Source organism: Epinephelus moara, chromosome 9 (assembly GCF_006386435.1).
Source record: "Epinephelus moara isolate mb chromosome 9, YSFRI_EMoa_1.0, whole genome shotgun sequence".
Taxonomy (NCBI): domain Eukaryota; kingdom Metazoa; phylum Chordata; class Actinopteri; order Perciformes; family Serranidae; genus Epinephelus; species Epinephelus moara.
In genome coordinates, this window is record NC_065514.1 from 20348157 (window position 1) to 20372695 (window position 24539).

General features: G+C 39.3%; 1 protein-coding gene across 2 annotated transcripts; it reads left to right on the top strand.

Annotated features, from left to right (window-relative positions):
* The first annotated feature begins 1208 nt into the window (after positions 1-1208).
* On the top strand, positions 1209-24381 carry cabp7b (calcium binding protein 7b). 2 transcript variants are annotated; one of them, XM_050053276.1, is made up of 5 exons: positions 1209-1691; positions 21021-21164; positions 21256-21368; positions 21839-21986; positions 22080-24381. In XM_050053276.1, the coding sequence occupies exons 1-5, from the start codon at positions 1583-1585 to the stop codon at positions 22205-22207; spliced, it is 642 nt and encodes a 213-aa protein (XP_049909233.1). In that variant the 5' UTR covers positions 1209-1582; the 3' UTR covers positions 22208-24381. The 2 variants fall into 2 exon arrangements, with proteins under 2 accessions (XP_049909233.1, XP_049909235.1); XM_050053278.1 differs by having other exon boundaries at positions 21839-21966; positions 22051-24381.
* Positions 24382-24539: the final 158 nt, after the last annotated feature.

The following is a 24539-nucleotide window of genomic DNA, read 5'->3' on the forward strand; positions in this document are numbered from 1 at the left end:
CGACCAAAAACATTTTTTGTACCAGGCTGCTAACATGTTTATTTCTGCTCTATATTTGGGCATTTTAACATGGCGGTTTAAGGGGATTGACTCGCTTCTGGAGACAGCCTCAAGCGGCTGTTCAAAGAACTGCAGATTTTGGCACCTCCATGTTGGCTTCATTTTTTAGTCCTGGAGGATGCCGCTCGGATGTTCTAAATATTGAGCGGGACGTGTCCCTGGCATCACCCCTGAAATCTACACCTACAGTATGTCCTCATGTGTCTCCCGGAAATGTTGAACTACTCCTTTAATCTTGTTAATTGATTTGATTGCCTCTGGTCTTTAATGGTGGCTCCCTTTAACTCATAAGCCTCTCAGAGCATTAGCTCTGGTTTTAAATCTTCAGTGAATTCATGTTTAATTATGAACTGTATAATGACTGGCTGAAACATGCCTGAGGCTTGATCGTCCCTCACCTTTCATTTAGCCCCCAGCCATGCTGTGGCAAAGAGCTCAAGAGCCTCACTTGTTGCCATCATTCTCACCTTGTTTTTTCATCTATTAAACATGCAAGCTTTTATATTTGCAAATATATGTTTTGAGTTGTGTTAACATTCATCACAGAGTGCAGAAAATGAAGATAATCACATTAGAGTTTGGAAACGGTCAATAGACTCCGCTGTGACCGAGGCAGCAGAAGGATGGTGGTGTGTGTGTGTGTGTGTGTGTGTGTGTGTGTGTGCGTCTCTGAGACTGGAGCAGACAGCTGGAGAGAGAGAGAGAGAGAGAGAGAGAGAGAGGGAGAGAGAGAGAGAGAGAGAGGATCACTGCCTCATACAGCGTGTCTGTATCAGATGAGAAGGGGGTCACCCAGGATTCCCTTGAAGCTGCTCTCCAGGAAAAAAGAGAAATGTTACAAGATTTTATTTGCACCTCGCTCACAGGATAGGATCAGCTCGTCAGCGCTGCCGTATTTATCTTGTATCATCGATCCGCTGTTGTGTGTGTTTTTATAAGAAGATGCCGAAACGAGGAAGAAAAGTGAGGCAGATTTTGTCGGGAACAGACAGTTTGAAAGAACAAGACGCGTTTTAGGAAGGGTCGATTTAGTCCTCATTTTATTTTTATTAATTTATCACCTTTCTTTTTTTAATACGGGAGCATTCGTGCATAGAAGAATTGCAAAGTAGCCTGTTTATCTCTCTGGCTGCATCAGTTTTAATATGAGCTGATCACTGTCTGAACGGCTATGAAGTAAAAGTTTCATATGTCATTTTTTTATGACATGGCATGCTTCACATCTTGCTTACAGTAATCTGCTTCAGGCTATGCATTAAAACCAAAGGCGATTTACAAGCTGCATTCTTGGTTCAACACGCAGCCCTGTGAAATATGATTTTACTCATATTTGTTTTGTCGAAAATATATATTTAAACAAATAAAACGACGGGAGGTGAAGTTTTTTTTGGGGAGGTGGGGTTTTCCTGTTCATTTGCTTGAGATTTCTGTTTATCAAGGACAGTAGCAAAGGGTCTGTCTCAAAACTCCGGAGAGCTAGGATATATGAAGATCGCGACACAGTTGGTTTCCCCTCGCAGAAATGCCAGTGCGTGCTGTGACCACCAGGTTCATGTACAAGGGACTTTGCACTATTCCAGATGTCCTCACCTACCGGACCCCTGTTATCCTGCCCGAGGATGAGGTGGAAGGTGGGTGTTGTTTGTTTGTTTGCACGGCTGGATAGTGGTTGCATGCTTTTATTGTAATGTTAAAGAGTTGTGACGTTAAAATGACAACCTGGTAAACCTGTTCAGGACCCCGGAGAGCTCCTGTCAGCGTGCGCGTCTTTTCCTGATCCACAGATCTGACTGTACTCTCAACTGCAGGTCTGCTCAGTCGTACAGATAATCAATGTCATAGTTAGGGGTTAAATTTGCATAGACAACATGTGTGCTTTATGTTAACATCATCTCCTCAATTACATTTCTTTTTTGCGTGTTGTTGCTGCCGATTTTTTGGCACAATTACGCAAAAATAACCATCAAATTGTCTTTTTTTGGTCCAAAATTTCACATTATACTATATAAAAAAAGCTAAAAATCCTCATATTTTGCAAACACATACAGGACACAACACATCTAAAGTTCTCAATACATGGCACATTGTCATTAAACTTGTAAGTAAGTCACATCTTTGCACACAATCCCACGTTTTCTGATAATATCCGTGGCACCTAGGAGGCTTAATTGCCCCAGATTTCACTTACTGTAAGTTGTTTGTGCTTGAGCCAAGAGACAGAAGAATCAGGGAGACCAGGGTTGAAATTTGCACAAAACAGATAACCCTGAGATGGAGAAAGGGACTGTGATGAATGGTAAATTTATACCTCTAAAAATGCAGATTACAATACCATTTCTGGAAAATTCATGGCAGATAAAACCCATTAATAAGATAGGAGATTGATTCAATTTGAGTGCTTAATTACATCCTCTCACCTCTTTCCGGTTTGTTTGATGTATTGCATTCTGTCATTAATTAATGAAAAGAAGACCGTCCTCTGCACCGTGTTGTACTTAGGCCATTCAAAAGATTCATTGGAGCATTATGATCCTTCTTGGATACAGCAATCGTAGCGCATAGCTGTTATGAATGGTGGTTTTGTTTTGGCAAATGGTCCTCCCAATGAGAAGCCACAGCTGGCAGTGATTTGGAGTGAAGCCAGGCAGACTACAATAGAGAGATAACTCAGATCAGATTTGATATCACCTAGTCTTTTATGCGAGGGGAATTCCATTTCCCCTTCTTCTGTCTGTCTGTAGGATGCACCGGGGCCCACAAGTGGCTGCCTGCCCTTGCTTTGAGCCACTCATTTGACATTGAAAATCCACTATCTGCAATGACGACATAAATTTAATTAAAAGGTTGGCTATGGAAAAGCAAAAGAATTTAGAGCAACAGTAAAATAGAGCGTTGTGCGTTGCATGGGAAGCGGTGCAGACGATGACAATACAGCTTTTCAGGTAATGGAGAAATCTTTTTTCTCCAAACTGTAGTTTACTAATTAGAAGCCATTAAATATTCAGAACAGAACCGAGACGGAGCATTCAACCGTGAATGTATTTACCCAGGGAAGATTCACTGAGCACATAATGCACTGCTACATTTACATGGCCTCACTCCTCGGCGGTGCCCAGGGTAAACAGTGTCTACCTTTTGGCACCGAGCAGCTCCACTAGTGTCTGAGAGCACTCTGCTTGTAGTTGTTGAGGGAGGTATGAGAGTTTCACCTGAACATCTTCCATTTAGAGATCTTGAGCCGGGCTGAATCAGCAACCCTCCCACTTACTGATCAACCACCCTTTACACTACAACTGCTCCACATTAACACACAGCGTGGGAGCTGCTGTTGTTGGTCTGTGGACACCGCTGTGGTCCAACGTTCCTCAGTGAAAATTGCTCCCCTTCTTCTCAGAGGTCTGCAAACCAGCCAATAAATATTGTTTCATCCCCAAAATCTTTAATTACTGCAGGGCAGAAGTTCCCTAATTGCTCAACTCATGTAATTACTCTCCCTAATCATGTTTATGATAATAGCTTTTTCCCTAGCAAGGTGTACATGTATATACACCCAGTGCAATTTGAGAACATCTGAGAAACTTATTGCAAATTACTGAGCTGCTATATATTAAGCTTTGGGAGATTACTGCATAACTAACACTGGAGAAAATCACAGTGATGGTGTGTCTTCATTTGGATGTCACAGGATACAGACCAGCATGATGAATAATTCTCAGACATTACAGATGACTACAGTTCAGACATTTAGGTTTATAATCCAGTCACCCTGCTGCTCATTCTTGATAATACATTTTGGTGTTACTCTCTGTTATTTATTTTTATCTAAATCATTCTGTATTACATAAACAATGTCATACAGTAACATAAACCAACATGGTGGTTTAAATATAGCCTGTCTATACTTCTCGCACACATATTCATCTTAAAAACTATTAGAGCAATGCTGTTTAGTTTTAAGTTTGGCGTGTAGAGACCGTGAAACTTTCACACAATAGAAAAAGTGAGCACAATCCGCTGTGACTTATGAGATTAAACCAACAGTACTTACTTTTGGAGACATGCTGACTGCTGCTATAGTGTCCACTGACAAACACAACACACAAGGACAAAAGGACCTTGCATCCTGTGCAAAGAGACAGTGTATGTCACAGCATGGACAGCGCATGAGACACACTCCCCTCGATAAATAGATTAAAGAGTTTAGTACAGTTTCAGTTTCAGGTGAAATAAAGAATGGTGTTGAACGTGTTTCTAACTGGATTTTAAGCCTTAGCGGTGGAAGTGGATGTGAAACAAGTGACAGGTTACAATTACAGTTATTAGAAAGGTCAGTTCTGATTTTTTCAAGTGGGTCTGTGTGAGATATTAATCCATAGTCTGTGTTTTACTATCAGTGCAGGCAGTCAGTGCATCCAGAGTTTGGAGAAGCAGGCAGGAAAACCAACACAGAAGCTCAGCCATATGCTGCTGTGGACAGGGGCAGCAGCAAGCATATTTTAGCCACTTAAAAAAAGGCCCAGGCTATAGCCAGAATATTTTCATCCCTTTACCTTGCCGTCATTTGGCACTACATTTTCTGCACTCTGGAACTTCTGTATTCCTACACACAAGTGCAGCTGTGCCACTCACTTTATTAGGGTGGCAGACTTTAAGGATTTTATGGAGGAGACAACAAATACAAGAAAATAAAAAATGAGTGACTGTGACAACGTTGGCAAAATGCCGTTGACTGTGGAGACAAGAGGATACCTTTATGAACCATAGTATAATGAAGAAATTTTGCAGAGGGAGACTGAACTAAGGAAGACGTTCCAGGGTTGAGAAAAAGTAGTGCCAAAGGAGAGGGCTGTCTGATGAGAAGGTAAAGTGGTGAAACTATTCTCAATAAAGCATCCATGTAAACTGTTTGTGAGTCTTTGTTTAGGTGGCAAAAATACTTTTTGCTGCTGACCCCCGTCCAGAGCAGGGTTAGTTTTCCTGTCTGCTTCTCCAAACTGGGGATGTGCCGCCTGACATCTACTGTACTGACTACAGAAAAGTAGCTCATACAACCCTACTTCAAAAAATCTGACCTCTTTAGGTTAGTCTGGGAAGGTGGTAAGACACATTTTTGATCTCCCACCACCCCTTTTAATTTCAATAAAGACAATGTTATATATCAAATACAACCTTCTTGATGACATTGACAACACCATCAGGCACTTTGGCAACCACATTGGCTCAGTGCTGAAGCCAATGCAGAAATGCCTTGAGACGCAGGATCTAAAACTGCAACTACATGCTTTAATTCAGCAACCCTCCAACTGAATTCAGCTGAGACAACTCCCAGCGCCTTTACTGATGAATAAAATTAAAAACTTATTTTCTAAGGCCTCAGAGGATAACTTAATTCCCTGTGATGTGCGTCTTGGTGGCATTCTCAAAAACTGATTTAACAAGTTAAATAAAACTTAATTGTACCATGGAAAATAAGTGAAAGTCACCATTCATCATTTAAAGAGAGATCAATGATACCGAATTATTTACTGGCACATTTAACGAGGATTTTCTTACTTTGTTTAACACATACTTTCAAATAACTTTGCAGATTTTGAAATGCACCAGTTAATTGAATGATTATAGCTAACCAGTAAAACATGGATAATTATTCCAGTGGCACGCTCAAGACTCCATAAAGATTATCCGTAAATCTTTTCAATCCTGCCGTCTTAAGACATTTGTGATCTTTAATCTGACTGATTTCATGTGGATCACAAGCACATCCGCGATATTAAGTGTATTTAGCATAACTAAATTGGACATTGGTAGCAAATACATAAGTCGTAGTAAAAGTAGCGAGGATTACAGTTGCTGGCACTGAATGGTTATGAATCGCTATTGTTTATACTGGGTGAGCTGTAGGGAGGCTGGTTAAGTACTCACAGCTCTTAATGGAACTGCAGTGTCCAGGGAATGTTTTTCGAACAGATGGTTGCCTAGGTGGGCAGGGTCAGTGGCAAGGCTTCCTGCCCTTTTCTTCGCCCTTGTGTTGTGCAGTTGTCTTAAACCCTGATATGTATTCACACCATTGCTACGCTGCAAGAAACTGTACCAATGCTTCTTCGAGAAAACATTTCAGCTTCTTCCAAAATCTGATTAGTCAGAGCTGTAATGATACTTCTTTTAAAAGATGATTTGCCTTGGGCACTGGCCTCGTTACTGTAGGTAGTCTCTCTGCTATGGATGTCGCTCACTGGAAGGAAAACCTCTCATTGACGCCAGTGACAACAGTAATCGCTATATTATTCATCTGCAACACATCCATTTAACATTTATGTGTGTATTTACCCTGTGTGAAAGAGTTAGACTCGCTGAGCATAATTCTGCAAATGTCTATGTGGTCATTATGCTGTGCCAAGTGTGTCCCCGTTTAATGAGCACAATATTAAAACCAAGGTCCAGAGCCAAGTTCAGCCTATTATGCATGAGCGAGTGGGATAACTGAATACATCCATGATACTTTGACTTTAAATATACATTGAAATTCCTCAAAAACCTGCAATATTTACACTAAAAAGTGATGTCTAATCATGTGGGTATTTGTACATACAGTTTATATGAGGTATAGACTAGCCTGTAGAAATATTCTGTTATATTTGTGTGATTAGACTCAGAATCTGACTTTGTCTATGTAATAACTACTCAAACACACGCCATTCCTTACAGTAAACTGGCAGACACTTTAACCGCACATGTGTTGAAACTGATAAGACCCTCGTTTTACGGCTCAACAGTCATGACTTCCCGGCAGTTACACTCTTGGAGGTCTCCTCCGGCTTGTATCACTCCTCGGTGCATCGCCGACAGAGGATGTGAACAGTATTTATAGATCACAGCCAGCCAGCAGGAGAATCCCCAGACGTCAGACGTTGTAGCGGAGTGTAGACCGTCTTCCACTTTGTATGCAAAGCTGTCTTCTTTTGTGCTAACAAATGGAAGGGTTTTTTTTGCGGCAACATTGTAAACAGACAAGTGTGCATGTGTGTGTTACTGTAGTACAGCTGTCAGGGATCTGAAACTCAATATACTGTACGCATACTGAGTAGTATTTGTCAGCAGTTGGAGATGCTACTCAAGCTCTGCCATTGAGAAATGTTGATTGGGCTCATTGACTTTACTTTGACTTTAGAGTGTCTTCTTTTTTACAATTTCACCACAACAAGGTTAAAAACTACAGACAGGACACGTAATGCTCCATCATCTTCTCTGTAGTTTAAATGTGACTTCCTCTGTGGTCAATGACAAATGTCTGGTCATTAGTAATGAATTACTGTTGTCGCCGTCACACATTCAACCAGCATCGTTTAACGCTGGTACAAGATGTTAATTAAGAGGCTGCGTCCTCACTCTCCCCTTTTCTGTCCGTCGACATCGCCATATTTCATTTACACCATCCTACTGAGTTGGGAAACAATTAGACCCAAGCAAATGTTGAAGAGGTGAGAAGAGCCATGGGCAAAGTTGCCAACAAGGATTCAGCCTGAGGCAACAGCAAATACAGGAAACTGAAGGCTTTACATACCAAAGCGTGTAATATCACATGGCTACACCTCCAACTCATTGAAAGAGATGTGGACATGTTCACAACTGAAAACACCAAGACATTGTAAAGCTAAAACCAGCATATAAATAATCCCATTTGCTTGTTTTTAACCTAACCCTTGAGCGATCTGGCCAGGAAAAGCAGCTTCATAAAGGGATATAAAGGCCACAGTTTAATACAATAAAAGCACATAAACCCTGACAAATACATAAAACAAAAAGCAAATGGAAACAATACAATCTTATAACAAAAGAAGTCAAATCTGTATCATCTATATGAGCGATAAATCATTTGATTCAGTCATGCAAAACAGCCGCAACTGCTTATAAAGTCAAGCTCTCATTCTTCATAATTCTCCAACTCAGCCTGCAAAGAGCTGCAGGTAATGGGAGTATTTACAACTTTTTGACAGTTGTTTCAGCCGTAGGGTTTGTGCGGCATGTCTTGACGAAGTCTCCAGTGATTGTGTGCGTTGTATGTAAATGTAATAATGTGAAGAGGCAGTAAATGTGTAGTAGCAAAGACAGATGAGGCGTAAAAGTGTGGGATCTGTGATGATGGGGTGATTTATCTTTTTTACTATGTGCACGTGTTGCTATAAGATCCTCTGCAGGGGAAATAAAGTATGTTGCATCATGTTTCGTCACATTATGGTTCGTCATATTGTAGTTTTGATTAATTCAGTTCACACAGAATCAGTTTAAGTTGAAGATGTGAAAGAAATGTCAAGAAATGAACTGTTGGTGCTTCTGTGGATTTAATCAGTGTGTGTAGGAGTGATGTATTCAGTACAGTATTACTTCTGGAACATCTGAGCGAGTTAAGCCACAGACTTTAAGCTGCTGTAAATAGTTACTTCTCTAGCACCCTACAAACTTAAATAAATCCCCGTTTGACTGTCACTGTTGTTAGAATTTTGCTGACATATTTTGGGGTTTATAGTCAGCCAGAAATATCAGTTGAATTTTGCATCAAGGTAACTATGTTCTTAGCAGTTGCTGCACGATTTAGTTAAATTTTCATAGCCCTTATAACTTATTTGTGGCCACGGGTCCCTAAAAAGTCATGTCTTACATACAGATTAACTAATAAAAGGCTTTAAAAGGTATTACATTGTCTTAGATTCAGATTGGGTGGGATTTAAATGTATATTAGTCACATCACAGGGAGAATTTTCAGTGTTTGACGTATTTCCATTGCAACTTTGATGTTAAATTTAATTTAAAGTGATATTAAAAAGGTGTTAAACAGCCTTAGATTTAACTTGCTTATAGCTGTAGAGACCATGTGTACATATTGCATTACTCTGACAGTATTTATATTCTGTGTAGACCTATTTTTGTCCCCCTGAGAGAGCCTCAATGGAGCTCTCGCAGCTATGCAGCATTTTTTGTTTTTGTGGCCTCTGGTTAATATGATTCACATGTTTTTCCCCTTTCATTATCAGAGAGAAGAATGTCATGGGTGTCATCATACCGTTATTGATGTAACCACCTGGGAAGGGCTCTTCTTTAATGAAAAGAGTCTGATTCATCTCCCGGTGAATATGTTTATCCTCTATCTAATGTACCGTAACTACCTTAGTAAGAGGACTTTTGATAAGAAAATCATGTTCTTCATTAGAGGAAAACACAGAACCCCACAATTTTACGTATTAGACACTCTTTGTAATATTTTGTTACCTCTGGGCCTGAAATCTGAAGTTGCTATAAAAACATACCTAATTTAAGATTCTGTGAAAAAAGGCACATATCTGATTCTTTTATTTACCTGCCTTTTATCAGAGCAAATGGCCGCATCTTGGATTGACACAAAGATCCTGTTTGACCCTGACATGCTGAGTGCAATTAAGAAAAAGACCTGGGTCTCCTTTTACAAATAAATTGATGTTCAGTCCCTGAATGTGACTGGACTGCCCACCAAGGAAAATGCAGCAACTGATCTGGATTAGAAACAACTGAATATGACATCTGATATGAGCTTTAATAATGTGGTGACTGATGAAACCTATTGTGAATATTGTCGCGAGTTCTGCTCATGCACTTCCAGAAACTGTGGGGACTGAAGACTGTCTGTTGTTACTGTCTCCTCTTCAGTTCCTGTGGAGCGAAGAGACCTCCTCATCTACCTCCTGCTGTATTAACTCTATTACCGTTTCCTGTACAATGTCATCATCGTTAGTGAAGGTGAAGAGGGATTTTTGCAGTGAACTGGACAGTCGCTGTCGGGCTCTCTCAGTGGTGCTGCATGCCTTCCCTCAACGTTATAGTTGATTGGTTCCTTGTTGAAAAGGCAACATCTGAATTCCCAACATTTACCAGCTTCTTCTGCAGTACATAAAGATGCAGAGAAGCTCTGTTTCAGGTACTTTCTGTCCTATTATTGTCATTGTTCCATTACTCCCCTCATTAGCAATTATATGGGGTGGTTAGTTCTCTCAAGATAGCCACTAACATGTGATACAGAAAAGGAAGGCTGCACTGGCTTTAAAATAACTTGCAAAACAGAGTATTAGCATGCTGTGGTATCCAGCCCAGTCACCAGAAGAAAATGTTGTCTTTGTACATTTCTGCAAACCATAAATGCGTTTCATTAGCACATTTCATACATAACATATCAATGTTTCTAAAGTGATGGAGAATGTGAGATGACTTTGTCATTGGGAGGTGGATAGCGTGTCACCTAGGTGAGATGCTGGCCAAGCTGCAGACCACTATTTTAGACAAACCTCAAAATTTTTGTGTGTTTGTTGTACTTGTACTTTAGTGAGTCATTGCTGTGTTTCCATTGGCATTTTAGGCTCCACATTGTAACAACCAACTGGTGTGTTTCTGTCTGTTTTTTAGGCTCTAAACGTTAGTGTTTTTTAGCAACCCATCAGTGTGTTTCCATCAGCTCTTTTCTAAATGTAGGTGTTTCGTAGTAACCTGCCTGGGTTTTTTACTGCGGCTTTTTAGGCTCCAAATGTGGGTGTTTTGTAGTGACCATTCGACATGTGTCTGTCTGTTTTGTAGGCTCTAAATGTAAGTGTTTTGTAGCAACTCATCAGCATGTTACCATCATCTTTTTAGGCTCCAAATGTGGGCGTTTTGTAGCGACCAGTCACTGTGTGTCCGTCTGTTTTTTAGGCTCTGAACACTGGTGTTTTGTAGCAACCCATCAGTGTGTTTCCATCAGCATTTTTGGCTTCAAATTTGTAGCAACCCATCAGTGTGTTTCCATCAGCATTTTTGGCTTCAAATGCTGGTTGTTTTGTGGCGACCTGCCTGTGTTTTCTACTGCGGCTTTTTAGGCTCCAAATGTGGTTTTTTTTGTAGTTACCAGTCAGCATGTTTCTGTTTGTTTTTAGGCTCTAAATTGTAGTGTTTTGTAGCAACCCGTCAATGTGTTTCCATCAGCGTTTTAGGCTCCAAATGTATGTGTTTTGGAGTGACCTGCCTGTGTTTTTGTACTGCAGGGTTTTAGGCTCCAAATGTGGGTGTTTTGTAGCAACTGGTCAGTTCGTTTCATTCCTTATTTTAAGGCTCTAAATATTAGTGATTTGTAGCAACCCATCAGTGTGTTTCCATCAGCATTTTTGGCTTCAAATGCTGGTTGTTTTGTGGCGACCTGCCTGTGTTTTCTACTGCGGCTTTTTAGGCTCCAAATGTGGGTTTTTTTGTAGTTACCAGTCGGCATGTTTCTGTCTGTTTTTAGACTCTAAATATTAGTGTTTTGTAGCAACCCATCAATGTGTTTCCATCAGCTTTTTAGGCACCACAAGTAGGTGTTTTGTAGCAACCTGCCTGTGTTTTTTACTGCAACTTTTTAGGCTCCAAATGTGAGTGTTTTGTAGCAATCCATCAGTGTGATCTTAATATAGGTGTTCTGTAGTAAAGCATCTGTGTTTTTCTGGTTTTGTAGTGACCTGTTGGTGGGAATAGTGCCACAAAAAGCGATTTATTCCCAAGATATTGCTGCTTTTCCTGCCCCCCCCAAGAGGGTATTTTAAGCCAAAACATGTTCTCTCCTAACCATGACCAAGTGGTTTTTGTGCTTGAACCTAACCAGACATTAACCACAGTTCTGTTGAAACACAATGGTTAATGTATCTGCAACATAATTTTGTGCAAATGCAACTTATCCATGGTTTGTACAAAGCATTTTTTCTGGCCACTGGGTTGCAGCATCCAAAATTAAATAGCAAGCTGAAGCGTTCCATGTTGATTTTAGAGTAACTAAATCAAGCATCACATGAGGCATGAGGGGTAGTTAAGGGGGTGTTTGGCTGTGGACTGACAGGCCAGTCAGGTTTGACTAGTGACTGATTAGACTGGGAAAGCTCTTTTGCAATTATGTTTAAAACTTTGATAAATCCATTGATATGTATTGCAACTTTGTTATCTGGAACCTCAAAGCCAACAACAAAGAAAAGTCATGTCCTTGACGAAGAAAACTACAGAGATAGTCACAATGAGGACTAGCAGCAAGCTAATGCTAGCCACTTTAGTACTACATGTGCCTCAACTGAGATAGTGGGGCCAGCAGCAAATACACCTGTATGTTTAGAAATTTCTCTCAACAATTTGATACTGACTATAATTATGATTTTAGAAACAAATGACTGAACAACATGATGTTCAAGTCCTCTCAGCAAGAGAACTCATAAAAGAGACACAGTGTGGCATCAAACAGAGCTAATGTGCCAAACTGCATTTGACAAATACACATTTTATGACTTGATGGATGTGATTTTTAGGAGATTATTGATACAATACTTGCACAGTACATATTTCTGTTCATGTTCTGTTCATTTCACAGCTAATTTATAATAAGCATTGTTGCTTTGTATCCCCTGTTGTGGTATTTTTAATTATAACTTGGCCACTTAGATTTTAAAAAAATGTAGGGAAAAAACACATTAAAGTCTTATTCCTTATAAATCACTCCTTTTAAAATAAAAATGGCAGGTTTAGGATATCAAGGTGATGCACAGCAGGGTCATCTTTCTCCAAATGCTATGTCAGTCTCTCACACTTTTCTTCTGGCTCAAAGCCATTATTTGGGATTTCCTCAATTATTTAGGTGAGAGAGCTTCAATGGCCTTTCTGCTCCTGCCAGCAGTGCCGACACTCTGCCAATGTGCAGCAGTGGGCATCTTGGCATCGGCCCTTATCATGGACCATTTTCATGCCGCACCAACAAACCCCATGAATCACTCTGTTGGTCGGTCAGAAAGGTCAGTATCTATTGGTCCTTGTGTTCTGTTTTAGCTCTCTAGGAAGGTCAGCAGACTTTAAAGTCCTGGGTTTAGATCTCAGGGTTGGCAAAAGTGTCTCTTTGATGTTTGGGACACATAAATTCAAGCTTATCACAAATTGAACACAGGCTCCTAAAAATACAAGTTCCTGAGGGCTTAGTCCTCACCGGGGGAAGTTTGGGATCGGGCCAAGAAGTAAACTGCGAGCAGAGAAGGATGAAGAGAACACCTGCTTTAATAAGATGATGAGTGAAAGGTGATAATCGGTGGGTCGCATAAGCAAAAACCTTGCTCTACATCGCAGAGTAAATAAACATCAACAGTCCTGTTTGCTCTCCAGGAAACAATCAGCACCATGATTCTGTTGGCAGCTGTTGTTCTAACCTGCCATGAAATTGTCAGTCAATATTTCATTTTGGTGTTGCACTGCAAAATTTGATGAATCGACCATATCACTTCTGTCTCACTCAAAAAGCAGTTCGATGTTATATTATTCTATGTAATCGACTTTTCTCCCCTTTGCCTCAAGTGACCCGATCCCCTAACATTTGTAATACAAGAAGGACTTCACAGATATTCTTGTGCAACAAAGTAAAAAGCAAACAAAAACAATTATTTCTTGTGCAGGCCCCGAAAGCCTTTTCAAGATGATGCAGCACCTGTCACCTAATCTCTCAAGACAGATTCTGCAATTTACATTGTAGAAAAGGAAGAAAAAAAAAGTTTTTTTTTTGTTTTTTTGTTTTTTTTTAAATGATGGATTTCCAGATTGCCTGTCACCAGGATGTAAAGCATGCAGATATATAAAAGATTTTACTCACTGATTTAGATGAAGGTAGCGACACACTCATGACTCAAGGCACATTTGTTTGGACCGTCCATAAACAAGTGTTCGACAAAGACTGCCACATTCATCAGGTTTGTATCTGACAGGTTGGTCATTTACATACTGTAGCTGGAAAGCTGTTACTGATGATTTACATACAGCAAGTCCAAAAATCTGAGCACAAGTTCTGACTAACTTTGCTCAAAAATGAGATATTGTCATATTTAAAGCCAAGTGTGATAATACAGTATTTTGTAGGCTTCACACGATCTCCCTAAATCGAATAACATCAGATTCTTTTATTTTATTTTATTTATTTGAGTGGCTAAAGTACAACCAATGTTACTTAAACAAAGGGAGGACATTCTCCAAAAAGCAGCTAGTTTACAAATTACTTTTGGCTTACCTGATTGTAATAACAAAATTAATTGAAACAAAGATGGTTTAAATAATACTTTTCTCTGTAAGTCATTAGGCTTACATTCTAGCATTGAAACAAAATATGATACTCCTCTCCCACATGATTATCATCACAGAGGCTGCAGATCCTCTGGTTTCTGTCCAGCCTTTTATATCTTCCAGTGACTTCAGGAATTCTGGTGTTATTTACTCTAAAATTACAAATAGCATGTCTGTACTTTTGGTTTTCATGCAACAGATTCTTCTCCACTTTAAACTCTTGTTTAATTTTGACACATATGTCACATGATGTCATACTTCTGACCTAACTGATCCTTTAGCCTCTGCTCAACAGTTAGTTGTAACCAAGTGATGTTGTTACACTTAAGTCAAGCCACATTCATCCAGTATCTGCCTAACCTGCCAGACCCATAATGACACATATACACCCGTATCATGCAGGCTGAACAAATAGCTGTACATTATTCGACTGAGTTTAGTTTCTTTACCCTCTATCAGCCTCCCCAGTAGCCAATATTTGTCTTTTTAACTGCAGTACAGAGTGGATATCCTCCTAACTCCCCATAGATCATATTGTTGCAGGTTGTCATTTTAACTTTTAGGATATATTTTAGAAGTTTGAGATGTAGTTTTTCCAGCATATCTATCTTTAAAACCCCACACTTCACATGCGTACAACATAACTGGTGCGATCAGCTTGTCAGATAGATTAAGTGTGATATCTACAGGTAAATCAAATTTTCTACATGTACAGAGGATGGCAAACATTGCACGAGAAGCTTGCTTATTCAGCTCCTTCATGGCGGTCTTAAATAAACCATTATAATTCATGATGACCCCGAGATATTTAAAGCTATGAACAATCTCTAAATCTCCAAATTTAAATTTGATGACGTCAGCTTTTCAGTTACCGAAATCATAAGCATAAATCTCTGTCACGTCATTGTCGTTATCTTTGCACAATATGATTGTTATCGCTGATGATTTTGATATCCATGTCAGCGACCTCTCTAACACATGCCAAACAATTTACTCCCTGTTTGTTCAATCTGATAGACCATATTTGTCATTGTGGACACACCCATGACATGATGATGTTTTTAGTCTTGCCTCAACTCTGATGACGTATTCTCTTTGACTCACTGTTTCAGTCAATGCCATTACCTTAAAAACCACAGACACTCTAAAACATTGTGACTCACTGGTCATAAAAGATGTCGTCACTGCTGGTATTTTACAGCATTTTACTGTCAATGTGTTGTCACAGACTTAAGCAGTAACTCCCTTCACGCCAATATTAATGACTTGCTTACATTTTTTAAACGAGTTGGTGTTTCACTGAATGCTGTGAAGCTGTTCTCCTCCTATGAGCACAATGAACCCGAAAAGTTTGGTCACACAGACCTTGATAAGTTGCTGCTGCAGGGGAAATGCTGAATTAATTAAAAGAAAGTCCTGTGATACATACAGTACAAGGATTTTCATGGCCTGGCCCTGACTTTAGATAACCCAGCTGTTGCACCTTCAGAGCAGCACAAGGTTACTTAGATTCTCTGATCAGGGACTCAGAGTGGAACAGCACCTGAGTCTGTTGAATGTTTTAAGCAAAGCTCCTCTAGCCCTACTTTTTTAAACAGCAATGGTGGCGGTTCTGTAGTTTCTCTTCATACTTATGTATGTGCTGCATCTTTGTCTAAATGCATCTGTTTTATGTCTGAAGGCATGTGCAATACCCATTGTTACGGCCCTCAAAATACTTCATAATGATGTGTTTAAATATTCACTATGACACGTGTGAGTAAGACATGGTAATGTCAAACACTAAAAATAATACATTACCTCTGTGAAGGTTATAATGATCCATTTTTGTTGAGACTGTTTCAAAGGCTGTGCTTGTGCTGTATTGCACCATATGGTGTTCAGATTATATTTCTTGTTTACATTGTGAATTCCTTCTGCATTTTAAATGAACTAGATGTGGGTCCATAGGAAATTAGGATTTCTACATTGCCTCTATAAATTCTTTGCAAATAAGTGTCTAATCTCTATGAATATTAACTTTAATATTTATAGAGTTCTTTTATGTCCAATTACAGAATGAAATCCATTTTTTTTATCTAAATAAGCTCAACAACTGTGATGGGGAAAAATGGATAATGAAGAGAGAAAATAGAGCAACATTTTTGTATATGGAGGGTCAGAACAGGGTCTCAAAACAAAACAAAATAAAGAAAGGCAAAGGTTTGACACATGATCTTTGTCAAAAGGGTAAATTATTATAATTTTACTCTATAAAACTAGATGACAGAATAAATAAAATTGGGAAGGATTCAGATTGCCACCTTGGAACTACACCTGTGTTTATAAGAAAAAAAACAACTTAAAATTAAATTAAAAACACTATCATTTACTACAGGCTATATGCCCTCAAACATACAAACCCATCTCTCTTTTGACTTTATTTTATTTTGTTTAATTTTAATTCTAATTCTAATTCTAATTCTAATCTTTATTTTTATTTTATTTTTATTTTATTTCATTTCATTTCATTTCATTCTATTTTATTTTATTTTATTTTATTTTATTTTATTTTGGGGGTAAAATAGTCAAACAAAATTAAACGCTTATTCTACATAAATTATAAAAACTCTGAATAAACCATGCAAATAAAAATTTTCAATTAAAAAAATACTTTCTTATTTTCTTAAATATTTTTTGTCATATACAGGTATGCTGTGATGATTGTTGGTAGCATGTAGGTTTAGTCGTCTAATGACAAGATTATATTTGATATCTGATGATGTGACAAGACGATCCGGTAGCTAGTTCGGCCCCAAAAATCTGCGCACATCTGCAAGTCTAGCAAGCAGTCGTGCCTTTTTGACATAAAGGTGGTGATAAGAGAGGACAAGAAAGAAACAAACATGAGGAAAAAGTAGCAAAGCTCCCTAAATTAGTTATATAATATAACACTAACAATATAATAAAGAGATGCCAGTGGTGTGTGTGTGTGCCTTATAACTAATAATTAGCGTGCATGAGGGCCCGTTACAATAGCATGCAATGGGGCCCATTGTAACTACCTTACACCACTGCATTTGACTATAAACATTTTACTAGTATGTACAACTACAAACACACATATTAAAAATATATTGATAAAAATTACATATAAATTAAGAAGTTTACTGGTATAAAGTAAATGTTGGAATCAATAAGGGATTATTAATGCAACAAAATTCTTCATATGGCTGCTTTTTTGTACCAAGTGGTTCCATCTGTACTTTTTTTTTTTTTTTTTTGATATTCACTCCTCATGGTGTGGATGAATCAGTAGTCCAGCCACTCCTCAGCTGGCTCAGTGAATTCATTATTTGTCACTGGCACCAGGGGTCGTGACATTGAATCTAGGGTGATGCTGAAAGAAGATAACAAAACTCAAGCAGCACTGCTGGCTGTAATTTAGACAAATATGTTGTGTCTGATATGTCAAGGCTCGGTTCAGACACCGCCACTTGTTCAGGAGGACCTCAATGAATGCGCCAAACGCCGGCCTCTTACAACTGATTTGTCTATTTTCCAACAAGGCTGCAGTCTGCCACTGTGGGCTATCACTTGTAAACTGCGGTCTCGCTGTCATTAGAGTACACAAGATGGATGGTTAATGCTTGTCCATGTGTGGGTTTGAATTTAAATTACAGATGATGCTTTAGCAATCACATACTTGCATTCAGATTAGTTTTCTGTGTGATAGAAGGGCTCAATATGCATGTGATCCATATGTAGTTTAAATGAAGTGTGGTTCAGCAGCAGTATTCAAGTATAACTCATAGCTTAATTCAGAGATGAGTCAGTGTTTCAGCTTATTTCTATATCTGATGGCATAGAATTACTGAGCCTATATAGGCCACAAGGAGGGAATAGTTGTCAATTATGTTCACTCCCATCTTCATTTACTTATTGTTCTCAACACTTTTCCTCTCCTGCTTTTACTGCATTCAGTTAAAATTGTTCATGTTTACGCTCTGTCGTTTATATGTTGGTATAATTTCTCCATGTTCTGTCTTCTTAACTGCTTGTCTTGTTTCATCTGACACGTGACTACTGAGCGAGCATTGAAGAGTCTTGTATATTTGAGGATCTACATCAAAAAGAGCCACAGAGGTTCTGCGCCTTTGATGTGCAACTGCTCTTTTTACCACTTCAAACAGAATACTCCGATGCGGGGCGAGGACAGGAGCCAAATGGCAATGTTTATGGATTATTTACCAAAAGTTGTAGTTAATTATAAACACGCGAACCTGCTCGCTGCCTTCTGTCAGAACCAATTGTGCTATGGCTGTGGTAACAGGTGTTGGCTGTGAGGGTAGACATAGACATCGATAGCAAACAAGGAATTAACATTCAACTATGGTCTCTCTGTCTCTTTCTATTGTGCTGAAGCATTTAACCACAGTTTCTTAAGCACTTTTTACACAGCGTGTTCAAGGTGAGAATATTGTGCCATTATTCTGCCTTGTTGTTCTGTTTAAAAGGTAGGAGCAGGGATTGAGGGGATAGATTATTCTGCTCTTAAACGATCAGCAAAAGTAGTAACAAAGCAAAATCAATGTCTGTGTGAAAGGGACAGCCAGCATGGTGGGTCTACATGCACACACACACACACACACACACTAGACATTGACGCTGTTGTCTTAAACGCCATTCCTCTTTTGCTTCTGAAACACCCTATCTAACATCACACTCTACAGTGCCATTATGCCGACATTGTTTGGTTCAGTGTAGAAAAGGAAAGCCAGGGTAATGGTGGATCTCTGTGTAAAAGGGGCTTCTGCCTCTCTCCATGGTGCTGAAACATTCAACTACAGTCTCTCTGTCTCTCTCCATGGTGCTGAAACATTCAACTACAGTCTCTCTGTCTCTCTCCATGGTGCTGAAACATTAGGGGCTGTACACATGATGCATCTTTAACCGCCTGGAAAGCGCAAGGTCAGGCGCTGGGCACTACTTTTGTACCTTTTTTCAGGCAGCTCTTAAGAGCGCAGCAGTAGGTGGCGTCTGAGGTTGCTAAGAAACCTTGACAAGCATCGTATAGCCTATTTACCTGAAATCCTGAGTGCAGAGCTGATCTTCTTCCAGGTGCTGTTTATAAGTGTGTAGGCCTATCGTCCGTGGGCATATTGCCTGTGGGACAGATGTAAAGCTCTGCTAGCCCTAAACCAAAATGACTAAGTTTTCCATATGTACCACAGATTGATATTTACGGAAGAAGGGAAAGATATCTGTCAGCTGTGATTGGTTTGTCGTCATCACATGACAGGCAGTGCATGCTGCTGCATTCTAAAAGTTGAACTCGGTTATCTCGACAGCGTCGCTCTGGCGTTTGAACGCCTCTGCCATGTGTCTACACTGAAAATTTATTTTGAGGGCTCAAAAAACATGGCTTGTGTACGGCCCCTTAAACTAGTCTCTCTGCCTCTCTCCATGGTACTGAGACATTCAACTACAGTCTCTCTGGTTGTGTCCTAAATCATTCACTCACTCACTATTGCCTACTTACTATATAGGAAGTTCTGTGTTGAGGACTACATGGTGAGCTCACCTGGAACATGAAAAAACACTTGAGACACAACTTGGGTCATTTACTCTGCGGCATTCATTACATCACTGTTGCTGTCGCACATTTAAAACATGCCATATCAACGGCAGCTGGTGGTCCATCCATATCAAAAACTGACATATTTGTCATGATATTATACTGCGCGTTTTTCCTAAATTAATAAACAACGTTACATTACATTATATTAAACACTGTGTCAGACAGACAAGAGGAAAGAGAGCAGAATGTTTGTAACCTGTCTTACAAGCTTAAGTAATTTTCTGCTTAACATCTGATATGTTGAAGTTTGTTTTACCATAAAATCATGTAATAACTTGTGAATTGAGTTTAAAACATTATGCATTATGCCATTGCAGCACAAACCACAGCTAGTGACGACCCAGCTCACTAATGTTAGCTAGTGTTATTAGCCCTCTTCTCTACAACACTAAAGACAGTTAACTGCCAATTTATGTTAATCTCTTCAATGATTACACATTAAATTGATAATTTATTACATGGCTAAGAAAGTGGTTAAACAAACCTCAACACATCATCAAAAATTAGACAACAGGTTGTAATCAAGCTGCTCTCTCCTCTCATCCATCTCTGCTTCCATCCCTTACAGCCTGTCTGCTCCTTTAGGCCAATGTATGATGGGATATATGGCTTGGTTAGTGGCCATTGGTTGTACACTAATTTCCACGATGTATTGTATGTGGGATACTTTGAGTCCACTTCATAGGGTATAATAATTTCCGCTATACATTCAAACAGCACTACAAAATGGCAGAGTCACTATATAGTGGACTATACAGTGAATGGTGAGTGATATTGGAGACGGCCACTGCTTCTCAGGATCTGGCTACACAGGTAACAATTGTTAGTGAGATCAAATCATCGTCTGTTCCTTTAATGCCTCTGCAGTACTAGTAACAAGAAAATAAACTTTTAAACTGCTCTGACTGTTGCAATTTTCCATTCTTCAAACACTAAACATTCAGGTGTGCCTCCCTTTTCTCAAAACATCAACATCTAAAGGGATTATACTTTCAGAGCTTGGACTTCCAGTATAACTCCCTGACATCCTTAATTCAACACAAGCACACCATTATAAACTGCTTAACTCTTAATAAAAACTTTGTGTACACACACGTTTAAACTCAACACACTCAACTGAGCCCACCAGCTGTTGCTCACACTGTGAGACTGCAAGTGATAACTCTATATACACCTGCTATGCCTCCTTTCTCTCCACTCTTAACATAATTACTGTGCTCCGTGTCCCCGACAGAAATTCGTGAGGCTTTCAAGGTATTCGACCGAGATGGGAACGGCTTCATCTCAAAGCAGGAGCTGGGGATGGCCATGCGCTCTCTGGGCTACATGCCCAACGAGGTGGAGCTGGAGGTTATCATCCAAAGACTTGACATAGATGGTATGTCCCTCTCTTTATGTCTCTGGATCAGAAAGTTTAGAACACTGTTGCATACAATCCAACATATGAGTATTTCTGTCTGTTTTATCAGGTGACGGTCAAGTTGGCTTTGATGAATTCGTCACATTGCTTGGTCCTAAACTCTCGGCTGCTGGGATGCCTGATAAGTTCCACGGAGCTGACTTTGATTCAGTGTTTTGGAAGGTATTTGTTGTCATTAGTTGTCATCAATCAAGTCTATATCTTTACCTTTATCAGTGTCCATTAATCAATTGTCTTTCCTCTTTTGAAAAGTTTCCCTTCTGGCTTTTCCAGCGTGCCACAGAACCATCTGTTTCAATTAAAACTACAGCACAGGAGTTACTGATGTAAAACTTTGTCATTCAGTCAACTAATTCTGACATTATTCTCACATTAGGCATCATATTCCAATGTGCCTAGCTGTGACTTTTCTCAAAAAATGGCCTTAAAATATGACATTGTTACATGTACATCATATGCAGTATCATTCCTTGCATTAAGTTACATAATCAAATAAATTATTTCACCAGGAGCTACCCTGCTCTACCGCTATTAATTGTTGTCCTACAGCTTCCTTGCGTCACTGAGGGGCTTTGAGAGACAAGTTTTTCCTCTGCTAATTAGACCTTTCTTGATGTTTCATGTCTCCCCAGTGCGACATGCAGAAACTGACTGTGGACGAGCTTAAGAGACTGCTTTACGATACTTTCCGTGACCACCTCACCATGAAAGACATTGAGAACATCATTATGACCGAGGAGAGCCACCTGAACAGTCCAGAGTCCCACGTGGACATTGACAGTACGTCTCGCACGGATTTTTTTTATTTTGCACATTGTTCAGACATTTCTAAAGCTCTGCTGAGACTAATATGTCTTCTCAATCTTTCCACAGCAAGCCCAACACAACAGGAGAAACACACGTGTGTGCGTAAAAGCCTGATTTGTGCCTTCGCCATTGCGTTCATCATCAGCGTTATGCTCATCGCAGCCAATCAAATGCTCCGCAGAGGAATGAAGTAAATAACTACACCAGTTGGTTACGAAGAGATTTAAGGATGGACTATGAAAAATCAAACATTAACCAAAATACTTGACTGTTTTTTGGTTTTGTTCAATGTTTCCAACACCCACAACTTCTCTATACTGGACAAAATGATGTCACACAGTGGTTTTGTATGACCACCAATCACTGCATACCATAGTAAAAAGGAAAGAACGACATTTCAAGGGCTGATTAGTATCCTAAGTACCCCAGTATCCTAAAAAAGAAATATGTCACTGATTCAAACTTCTGATGTTTTCTAAGAAATCACATAGGAGAGCAGGCTGCAGAAGTGTGTGCCGTAGTAATAGCTGTGCTGTGTCTAATATATCAAAAACAATTAATGTTGTTGATGAGAACTCTGCCATTTGGAATGCACCCAGTAATATTACTGATGATAGTAATAAAGCAATACAAACGTGTTGATGGGCTGCATATTAAGTAGCTTTAAATCACTTAGGGAAAACATAAGGATAAATGACTGGGCACTGCATAATGTGTCTCTTTTAAGTCTCTTGTTTGTTTTAGTGCCAAGATTTCCGGTCCAGAAGTCCAACTCACATCCAGTTTAACATACTTTGCTGAACCAGCACCATCTGTGATCTGAATCTTAAGAAAAGATTAGCACCAATACTTCAAAACACAAATCTGTTGAATGGAATATTTAAAGGCCCTTGATACGTTTTTTGCCGTGCTAGCCACAAGGCTCTGGGGACGACACTGTCACCACTGAAATATCTGGATAACTGCTGTATAAAGTTTTGCACAGACTCTCATTGTTCCTACAGAATGACTCCTACTGACTTTGGTGATCCCCTGACTTTCCCTGTAATGCCACTAGCAGATCAAAGTGTTCAGTAATCCTTTGAAATCTCAACATCCACAGGATAAATTGGCACAAAATTTGGTACAGACTTTTATGGTTCCCGACGGATGTGACCCAATGACTTTGGTGATCCCCTGATCTTTTCCTTTAGTGTCACCTTGAGGTTGATATTTGCAGCTTTGAGTGAAATGTCTCAACAACTATTGGCTTGATTGTCGTGGAATTCAGACATTTATGTTCCCCTCAGGATGGTTTGTGATAACTTTGGTGACATTTTTGTGACATTTTATGTAGCGCCATCATCAAGCCAGGTTTTTTTATTTGTCCGATACTTTGGTTTATGACCGAATACCTGTTAAAGCGAAAAACATCAGCTTCACAGAGCTGCTAGCATAGCTGTAGTCTCTTGGTGTCATTGCAAAGCTACAAACAGCTATAGGACAACATGCAGAAGGTGTCATAAAATGCAAATCTGTCAGGTGCCCTGCTTTGTCACTTTTATTAGATGCTTGAAACTTACACCAGTTAATATTTTGTAAAACATCATATCATGTTATCACCCAACAAGTCCAAGCTCAGCTTAAACTGAAATAAGAGTCTATGATTTAAAAGCAAAGACGTGAAAAGAAGGGGAAAAAGTCAGTCCTCCCAAGTTTTCCACCATGACAATGAGTAATAAATTAACTGGTGAACAAGCACATGAACACACTGCTGAAAAGAAGGATGGAAAACAGAGACATGTGTAAACCACATGCTGTGCACTCCAGTCAGCTGATCCCACGGGCTATTTCTAAAGATGTCACGGTTTCCTAAAAATTAATTGGTTTGTTTAAAAGCTCAGAGCGAGCCTTCCTGGCTGAACAGCTTGGGGTTGATTTGTAAATCAAACAGCTAAAAATGTAGGTTGAAAAATTAAGCCGAAGTGAACAATAAAGTCAAAATAAAAGGCAGGACACAGACGGATATCACATAATCCCCTCTAAGAGATATCAGACAAGAGTGTGTGCATAGGTATTTATGCAAAAAAAAAAAGCCCAAACATCAAGACAAATGACCATCACACAACTTGTAAAACATGTTTCATACTCACAGTCTGCCAGCGATACATGCACAATGCTGCATATTCCAAATCTGAGCACTTAGGCACCAAAATAAGTCATAATGAGTGACAGTGAAAGATTTGCTGCGTGACCCGAACTACCAGCTGTGAATAAAGTTTATAGCTTCAAGAAAAGTAGGTATTAACTGTATTATTATTTCTAGCAAATGAGAATGAAGGATATCCAGTTCACATGACACACTTGCATGTACATTAAAATAGAAATATATGTGTGTTCTATGTGTGTGAGATCAAATTTTGACTCTGATGTATGTATTAAAAATAATTATGCAATTTGTATCGTAATCATTGCAAAAAAAAAAAAAAATCTCAGTATTTGACATTTTCCTGTAAATGTCGATTTTTGTGGACGTGCAGACAATAT

Coding starts and splice junctions, on each gene's coding strand:
- cabp7b (XM_050053278.1), top strand. CDS start 1,583: ATGCCAGTGCGTGCTGTGACCACCAGGTTCATGTACAAGGGACTTTGC. Junction 1,692..21,020: donor GCCCGAGGATGAGGTGGAAG/GTGGGTGTTGTT, acceptor TGTCCCCGACAG/AAATTCGTGAGGCTTTCAAG. Junction 21,165..21,255: donor CCAAAGACTTGACATAGATG/GTATGTCCCTCT, acceptor CTGTTTTATCAG/GTGACGGTCAAGTTGGCTTT.